At 33.5% G+C, this 9,920-nt stretch overlaps 1 protein-coding gene across 1 annotated transcript; it reads right to left on the bottom strand.

Moving 5' to 3' along the window:
* Window positions 1-2,221: 2,221 nt before the first annotated feature.
* Window positions 2,222-7,678, bottom strand: cthrc1a (collagen triple helix repeat containing 1a). Its single transcript, XM_039680928.2, has 4 exons — window positions 7,432-7,678; window positions 5,450-5,668; window positions 3,823-4,039; window positions 2,222-2,474 (listed from the first exon to the last, which is right to left on the bottom strand). The coding sequence occupies exons 1-4, from the start codon at window positions 7,549-7,551 to the stop codon at window positions 2,332-2,334; spliced, it is 699 nt and encodes a 232-aa protein (XP_039536862.1). The 5' UTR covers window positions 7,552-7,678; the 3' UTR covers window positions 2,222-2,331.
* Between the last annotated feature and the right edge of the window lie 2,242 nt (window positions 7,679-9,920).

The raw sequence follows: 9,920 nt of genomic DNA, 5'->3' as shown, positions 1-9,920 counted from the left end.
CTGTTTGGGATTTTGATTTCTTTAAAAAAAAATGTCTTTTATGGCATAGCATTCAATGCAAAATGTCAAATCAATTGCACTGGAATTAAAAACATTATTACAAGCTTGCTGCTTTGAATCTAAGGCAAGCAGATAGTTTTGAACACTGGTACTTGATCAAATTTGTAACCCCAAAAAGTTAAGAACTGGAGCTTTAATTTAATATGTTTACTTACAAAATATGCATGCAAAAACATGCCAAAGAAAAAATGTACATTTTTTTTAGTGTAGTCTGAGGTTTTTTTGTTTTTTTTTTTTCAATCATTTGGTGTGTTTTTTTTTTTGTTTTTTGTTTTTTAGGTAATATATCAATTCAGTTCTCAAGTGCACACTGGTGTCACAGCATCATTAAATATCAACATGATCCACTGAAAACCACAGAATGTCAAAGACAATACTAATGGTCTTTTTCGCCATTTTTAATGCAATGACTATGCAATGACAGTCATTGTCACATTTTTACGTTTCTATAATGTTGTGTGTGTCAGTGTATCTATATTAACCTGAACTAAAAGTACTCTGATTTCTCTTTATATTGAATTCTCAGCAGCACAACAGCTGCAAAACTACTTCAATACCACACCAGACATTCCAAGCCTTAGTCATGCTACAAAGTGCAGTTCACTGCATTTTCCCATCTACACCCCATTTTATGTGGTGCTTTATGCTTTTTCGATTCGATTTTTAAGCTAATTATCAAGTAGTTGGCCTCAACTAGTTTTATTAACAAGCTCTTTAAAAAATGTATAAATGTGTTTTTAAATTGTAGTTGCATTTTATTTGATCAGGAATACATTAAAAACAGTAATATTGTTGTAATAAAAAATAATATAAAATATCTTTAAAGTTAAAGAAGAACTCCGGCGAACAATGAACCTTTGGTCTAATAAAACATCGGTACCTAGTCAATCGTTGCTTTCATGATAATCAAATGTAAAAGTGTTTTATCTCTAAAAACTGTTTAGCGTATAATGCTCGTAATGGGGGCATTGACTAAGGAAAAAGAAATCGCTAGTTTATACCACTAACAAGATTGAAAATAGCCCCACACTAACAAGGCTCCATACATGCAAAACGACGCATTGAGAACTTTGTAAGTGTACAGACCGTTTAATGAGATACTTTATGAAGACCGTTCACCTCGCGTAAACAGACAGGAGCCATTTTAGAAAATAGTCTCGATAAGTCGATCCCCGAACGCCGTTCATACAATTCAGAAGTTCGCTGAACTTCATACAGTTCAGATCACTCACTATGGCGTTCGTGGTTTGACTTATCGAGACTATTTTCTAAGATGGCTCCTGTCTGTATACACGAAGTGAACTGTCTTCATAAAGTATCTTCTTATTAAACGGTCTGTACACTTACAAAGTTCTCAATGCTTCGTTTTGCATGTATGGAGCCTCATTATGTTACTGCGTTAATGTGGGGCTATTTTGAGCCTTGTTAGTGGTATAAACTAGCGATTTCTTTTTACTTAGTCAATGCCCCCCCCCCCCCCCCCCCCCCCATTACTAGCATTATACGCTAAACAGTTTTTAGAGATAAAACTCTTTACATTCGATTATCATGAAAACAAATCTCAGAGAACGGTTGACTAGGTACCGATGTTTTTTTAGACCAAATTCATTGTTCGCCAGACTTCTCCTTTGATTTATTCATGTGATGGCAGAAATATTTATTTTGAATAATAATATATAACATTAAATAAATTGAGATTTGTTTCCATATTACATTTTTTATTAGTGAGGTGAAACTTGACCCTGACTTTTCTTCATAGCCTTTGGTCATTTAAAGAAAAAACACAATGGACACAAAAATATGTTGCGTTCTAGTCATACAGGCACAAAGAAGAACCATTAAATAAATATTAGCAAAGTAAGGATCATCTTTGTTGGACTTTCAATGTTAAAAAAAAATGATGGCAATAACATGGTACAGTGATGACATCTTGGGTAACAACATGGTACTGTTTCAATACCATATTCATTTACCATGATATTTCAATAGTAAAAGATACTTTTTCATCATTCAAATTTGTATCATGGTATTTTCCAAAGAACCGTAGTACTAACAGGACACTTATTCCTCTCTAATTGTCTGTAGTATCTAAACTGAGCATACTGAATCCCTCTTAACTGAGCCGGAGAATCATAATCTAATACATGAGAGTGTCACAGACTCAAAGCAACAATATTAGCTTTTATTTGTCCAATTTCTATGAGGAAGGTCCTTTCTGTGAAAGGAACATGATGTCGCTGTCTTCTATTGCCATGGTGACAGTGATCATGCTCATTTTGGCAGCTCTTCGATGATCACCCTGGATACAGAATTCCATCCTGTAGACGCGTCACCACGAGGGTAGTCGGCACAAGTTCCCACCCATATCCCAACATCCACCAGACCAGCCTGGATCCCATCACAGAGCCCCTCGACTGGCAGAAAAAACACAAGCAGTGACGCTCGTCAATAGTATAATGGAATAAATGTGTTGTTACAGAGGCAGACACACATTATATATACAAAATTAATTATATAAGAATAATAATTAAACCTAATAATAAACAAACACTGTATAGCACAAAAAATATGATTTAACTTACTAAAGAATAGATCGTTTTTAAGAATTTTAACAAGTCACAATTATAATTTTTTTTAATCAATTAATTAGCGCTGTCAGTTAATGAATATTACAAGTCCATCCAAACAGTTTTTAATAGGGATTAGAGAGAATTTTAACAAGTTTTTTTTTTTATTTGTGATGTCTGTTAAGGCATATATTTCATTGGTGTGTGTGTGTGGGTGGGTGTGTGCTATATATACAGATAAGATCAGTTAGTGGATGTTGAGATGTGAGCTGGTGAGAAACCACTAAGAGCTCTCAAATTCCTCTGGTCTCTCCGTAATTGCTGCATAGATGGTTACGAAAACTACCAAATTGCCTTCGACAACACAAAGGAATCCATGTGACAAAGAAATCTGCATGAGAGTCTATTTCTGCGTTCAAAAATAAGAAATGAGTACAATAGTGGATTATGGTTATGAAAGAATGGTATTTCAAACAGAATAGTATTTTTAAAAACAGTTAATGATGTGTCGGTCGTGATTAATGAATGTGGATAAGTTTTAAATAAACTAATTCTTGTAAGTACACAATATATGTGGAGTTGAAGAGTTCAGATGCAAAAGCCTCTAAATGCCATTTGAAATTTTCTTCTAGAATGGTCATTTTTATCAAGCGTGTTGTATATTTAAGTTCAGTAATTTCACTTAAATGACAATTAATAGGTAATCTTCATTGCCATTTAAGTGAAATTACTGAACTTAAATATACAAGCTTGATAAAAATGATCATTTTAGAAGAAAATTTCAAATGGCACTCTTCGTATATTTTTAAATGGAATGTATATTTTGGTGGTGTAGAGTCTATTTTATGTTTTGCCATATTTTGAAACCACAAAGCCATAAATAGATGTGAAATGTGTCTGCATAATTGCAGAGTGTCTGAATCACACATATGCATCCATAAACAAGTACACATATGTTTATAAGATCAAGCTTTGAATTTTAGAATATATGTCAATACATTAATATGTATATTTATAATATCCAAGCGAATACTTTTCAAATATGTTAATTTTATTGGCAACATTTTACAATATTTCTAATGCACAGATCCAAGCAGTGATTATCTTATTTGTCCATGTAAAATTTATAGTATTTTTGCAATTTACTGACTTAAACCCCCCCAAAAAATCTTGCAGATCAGATAGTTAATGATACCTGTGGATGTCCTGTGGATGTTTATGGTGGAGTTGAGTTCAGGGCTGCCCTGGTCCAGGTAAATGATGGACTCTATGGGTAACGGTCCAGTGCATTCAGCCCCATTAAAGGTGAAGTACCAGCGCTGACAGCAGGCCGTCTTGCACTTAAGCCGGAGCGAACCGCTGAACAGCACACGCAGAGCACTGTCTGAACGCTGCTTGGTGAAAGTGCACTCCTGTGACGGAGAAATCAAGACATTTTCCATTGTTAAATCACTGAATGAATGTCTGAAGAGGCAACCTCTGCAAAGTCTGAAGAGGTTTGGTTTGGCAACACTAGAGTGCTGCACATATTAATAGGCTAAATCTCATTTTACCACTTCCTGTTCCGGCTTCTTGAAGTCAATGGATTTTTTTAATGGTAATATGCCTGAAATGAGGTCTGTGTTTAATCCAAACTCAAACATATTTTCACATGTTAGTCCATGACATAAAATACATCAGCAACACAACAGCTTTTACTTGTCTGGATGTTGCGAACAAGTGTCTAAATGGGACTACAGAGGTTGTCTGGGACATTAAACATCCTCATGCCAGTCTGATATCACAGCATTATGATGTTTATTATGTTTATGCAAACTATAACTCAAACTCTCAGAGAAATTCTGAAAGAGCAGCTCTAAAAATGTGCTGTGCTATTAAATGATAGATAAAACATGATAGAATAGACTACTATGATTCATATTCTTTTAGTTTCTATACCCAATATATTAAAAAAATGCAAATTCAGTGAAAATACATCCGCAAGCATTAAAAATGTAAGAATCGGTATCGGAGTCATTCTGGAAAAAGTGGTAGTTTTTGTCGAGGGAGGCTAATGTGAACTTACATTAAATGTGAATGTTAAAGGTCAAGGGTGTCATTTTTTGTTATGCAAAATTTGAGCTTTGGTTGTGCTAATATTTGAACTTTTGCCGCTAGATCTAGCTAGATTTGTGACTGTCCGCTCAATGACGTATTCTCAAAACATGACATGAACTACCTATAATATGTATAAAATCTGTATTTTTTTATCATTATGCAAAAATGGGTAACTCATTACAGTAAGGTCCCATCAGTTAATGTTAGTTTTTTTTTTTCAAACATGGTTGTCATTTGTTTTTTTGTTGATATACATTCATTATTTATTTGTATTACCATCGAAATGCGTCAGTCGTAAGCTTAAAGTTTAGCTGGCTGTTAGCCCCTTCTTACAGCTTTTTCACTAGCGAAGGTTTTCTGTTTATGTTATTGCAGGACCATCAGCCAATCCGTGTTGTGATGATGTCATTTCCTGAGGCTCCCGAGTCATCAGTCGCATACCATTTATGAAAAAAAATAAATAAATAAAAATATTGATGGTTTAACTTAAAAAAGTAAGTAACCTGGGTTGCCTTAAAATTTTAAGTTGATTGAACTGGAAAAAGTGAGTTAATACAATGAAGTAGATTCATTTAATCATCAGAAACTCAAAATAATAAGTTATCTCAACTAAATAAATTATTCTAAAGTTGATTTGACAAAAGAAAATATGTTGTGATAACAAATCTTGAAAATATTTTTTTACAGTGTTCAAAACAAAATGGCAATCAATAGAACATACTTACAGCTATCTTGCCTAGATCAATGCCGTAGTTTAATGAATTCCAAGCACACTGTTTGAAGTTCGGTTTCCAGGGATCATCAAACCTTTCTGTCACACACTCTCCCTTCTCGCCTTTAATCCCATCTCTCCCAGGGATTCCTGGTGTTCCTGGAATGCCATTTATCCCCGGGTTCCCATCCCTGCCTTGCACTCCAGGTACACCCTGCATGCATGGCTGGTACTAATGACAAAAACATGAAGAAAAGATATATATAGATTCTTCATGAGGATGACAGTGATTCACCAATGATGCACAGTCTGCTGTGGGTGGGAGAGAACCATGAACCGTTCTTGAAGACGGATACATTTGTGCCGAAATGGCAAAAACAATGAAAACATAAAATTGGATGAAAAACTTGTGTTAAATCCCCTGACCACAGCCACATTGATTCAAAGGGATAGTTCACCCAAAAATACTCAACCTCAAGTTGTTCCAAACCTGTATGAATTTCTTTCTTCTGCTGAACACACACAAACACACACAAAGATATTTTAAAGAGTAAGACTGTAGCCAAACAGTTGATGGGCCCCATTGACTTTTTTTTAATATGATAGAAGTCATTGGGGCCCATCAACTGTTTGGTTACCAACATTCTTCAAAATATCTTCTTTTGTGTCACAGATTAAAACAACTTGAGTGTGAGTAAATGATGCAGTTGGACTCTGCAATGCTCATAAATTTTGACTTATTTTTAAAAAATATTTTTATCATTGGTTATCGTCCTCCTTGGTTTGAACTAGCCATCAGTCTTTGTCAGATTTTCATCCAGTGAGTAAATTTATAATTTAATCCACTTTCTTGGGGCTTTTCAATACAGTTCTCTATTGCCTTGCAGTGGTTTTACAGAGCAAGGCCATCTCTCACAGGTTGTATGGAATCATACCCATATGTACATAACAAATCCAAATGAGTCTTAGTGGTGTGGTTTGTTTGCATCCTCTGATAAGAATGTGCAAAGTTTTATGTTTGGTTATATTACTTGCTTGCTTTTTAAAGTTAGACAACCAAAGGCATTTCAAAATTCGCCAAGTGTACTAAATGCAAAGGTCATCTTGGTCACACTTGGCCAATTTCAATTTTAGCATCTGTCACCACTTTGGTCTTTGGTCTCAAAGTCTCTGCTCCATTGAGCAACTGAATGAATAAGATTAAAATTAAATAAATTGAGTGGAACTCTTACCAGTGAATAAAGACTTGATTTATTTATATATAGCCTATATATATATATATATATATATATATATATATATATATATATATTGATTGATTGGTTGATTGAAAACTTTATTGAACAACAATCAACATGAAGTGTTCAAAAGGATAAAAACACAAGAAAGCCCAAGGGCTTGTTTCCATTGTGGTCCTTCATGGAAGACGAGAAACAGTACATAGAAAAAATAACATTTAAAACTATATATATAAAATTTAAAACTATAACATTTTAAAACATTTAAAAATATATATATAGAATATATATATATATATATATATATATATATATATATATATATATATATATATATTCATTCATTCATTCTTAAATTTTGGACAGTTCAGTTCAGCAATCAGAAAATAAGAAAATACAGCTTGCAAAGTAAAAGCATTACGCCTATGGTGAGTGCCCACACATTTAGTGAAACGTCCAATTATGAGGCTGAATTCTGCCTTTCCCAAATGAGCTAAACTTTTATTTAAATCAATCAAACTAATCCGTAACGGAGAACAGAAAATCTAATTACAGGGGTAAAAAGCTACTTTAACAAGGGCAATAATTTAGTCTTTTATCCAAATGAAGTATACTTCCATTTTCCGAAACAGCCTATTTGACACACACATTTTAAACAAGAAGCGGATAATACAATATTTATCATCTGGAACGATGCATCTTGCCTATCTTTGACCTGGGTTTGCATTTAACATTTCTTTAAAACGCTATAGCCTACCTTGTCTGTAAACTCCGCGTCTCTTTGCCGGGCGTTCCTTTCTTTAGCCTTCTCGGCGAAACAGAATGGCAAAGTTATACAAAAGCAAATGAGAAACTGAGGCAGTATTTTAACCATCATTACTAAACTGCAGAGGTTTACTGCGTGCGCGTGCCTGATCTGATCCAACTGTTGCCAACTAATAACTTTTCTAAGAGAAGGAGACTATAGCTGTTCTGTATTCCTGCAGGGGGCGCGTGACAACGAAGGAAGATCTATAGACTGCTGCAGTGTTCAAACTTCGGGATGTGTATCATTGGAGGTAGCCTAGACATGTAGACTTAGTATACTTAGATTTCGAGGATTAATACTGATAATACATAAATGAAAATACGCCCAATAATCTCTATTTCATGCATAGCTTCATCGTCTAATCACAAACGATTGATCCTTCCAGATGTGCGATGAGAAAACTAACATGTACCACGTGGCAACACACTTAATAATAAACTTGAGTGCAATCTGACTGCAATAGCTCATGCACTGACTCCACCCAACATTGCTCAGATTTTAAGATCAAACAGCATGTTAGCCTATATGTCTATTCACACTGTGTGTAAATCTATTTACACTTGTGAAACAATGTAAACAATCTGCTTGGCACAAACAACATCTACTTCTATTTACACCCAGTGTAAAAAGCATCCACTTTTTATGCTAAATGTAAATGTGACCATTCAGAATAAGTAAATTTCTTTTAATTTGAACAGAAAGTGATTTAAAAAATGTAACCTATGTAGCCTACATTCACACATGAAAGTCAATAAGTATCAACCTAAAACCAGAACTTTATTTAAAGTTCAAGTTTTGAGGTAATAAAATGGCTTTGGGGTCTCTAAAGGTGACTTGAAGCTTTTCTAATCCGCCATAATGACTTTAAGGTGAAAAAAAAAGAATAGTTGTTCCTGAACAAGTAGTCTATTCATTCAGTGAGTTTCGTTTGTTTCTTTTCCTTCTCTTGACCCGGAGGCACCACAGAGACAGGAACTGAAGGGGGTCTCAGACCACAGCTGAGGTATTTCCCTGTCAACATCCCGTTAGCCCGCCTCATGCCATATGAAAACACATACATTAGCCATATTCATAATGTTCATCTGAAGAAAAAAGCAAACATTTTGCCCACAATAGAATTCTGTCTCAATTTAATCTGAAATTTCAGTTCAATTTCAAACTTTCACTTGTTGTAAGTCCTGTAACTGGTCATTATTTAAAATTAAGCAATAACTTTAATGCCTTTACTAGCTATTGTTATTTTGTTGTTTTTAACTAAAACTAAACCTAGCAAATACCTATAAAAACATATTAAATACAGCTGAAATAAAATGTAAACATTACATGAAAAGACTTACTTAAAAAATTACAATTAAAAAAAACTTAAACAGTAGAAATATTGCATTGCCAACTATGTAAAATAAGTTGAAGTACATAAATAGACAATTATATATATATATATATATATATATATATATATATATATATATATAACATTATACAGATCTTAAACTAAAATCAAAATGACGTTTAAAAACATTTAGTGTTTTTTTAATTAAAATTTAGCATGATTTATACATTGTTTTCCTCATAGCAACAAAAGTTTTGATCCGACAATGTAGAATAATCCAGGTTTTACTATCCTTGTGAGGCCACACACACACACCGAGACATACACAAAACAGTTTTCAAGAGCTAATATGAACATAAACGTTTTATTACTCTTTTCTATGAGTATATATATCAACAATTTAACAATTTAAATGACTTAGTGGGCTACTGTTTTATCTATTTCTACATCAGAGAAAGGAACCAGTAGATGGCAGAAGCGCTTTATTATAAAACTCATCCTGTTCAAAATATGGCACACATCCACACCAATTATAAAATGCACTTTCAAAGTGATAACTGTAACATCTTAGTAAGAAATCAAAAGTTATAGGAGCAAACCATACTACACCAGTACAGGCAACACTTCATTTAGACAGTACATTTTTGTTTTATTATTATGACTTTAAGACAGCATCACCTTCACTAACAAACATTCCCATTTAGTTATGAAAATTGCATTTCTGAATGATCTCTGAACAATTAAAATGTGCAATTTATTACATATTTTAAATAATAATAATAATAATAAAATAATAATCTTTGTTATAAAAACATTACGAGAATATTCCATTTTTATCATTTTGCAAACATTATGAGAACGTTATGAAAATTAACCATGATTTTATAATTATGATTTTATGAGAACGTTTCCTGTTAAGGCTATTGCTCATGTTTGATGTTTGATTCTGTCTCTGAAAAAAAAAATTCTGTAAAAAAAAAAAAAAAATCTGCTTTATAAATCCCACTGCACAAGAGACATTTCTAAACCTATGTATCGTGTGGTGTCTAACTCTATGAGCCAAAACTCTCCTGTCCACTGAATGACAATTCGCAATATAGGCAACGAG

This window comes from Pimephales promelas, chromosome 18, assembly GCF_988280905.1.
Source record: "Pimephales promelas chromosome 18, fPimPro1.hap1.1, whole genome shotgun sequence".
NCBI lineage: Eukaryota > Metazoa > Chordata > Actinopteri > Cypriniformes > Leuciscidae > Pimephales > Pimephales promelas.
This window is presented reverse-complemented; position numbering and strand designations above follow the sequence as displayed.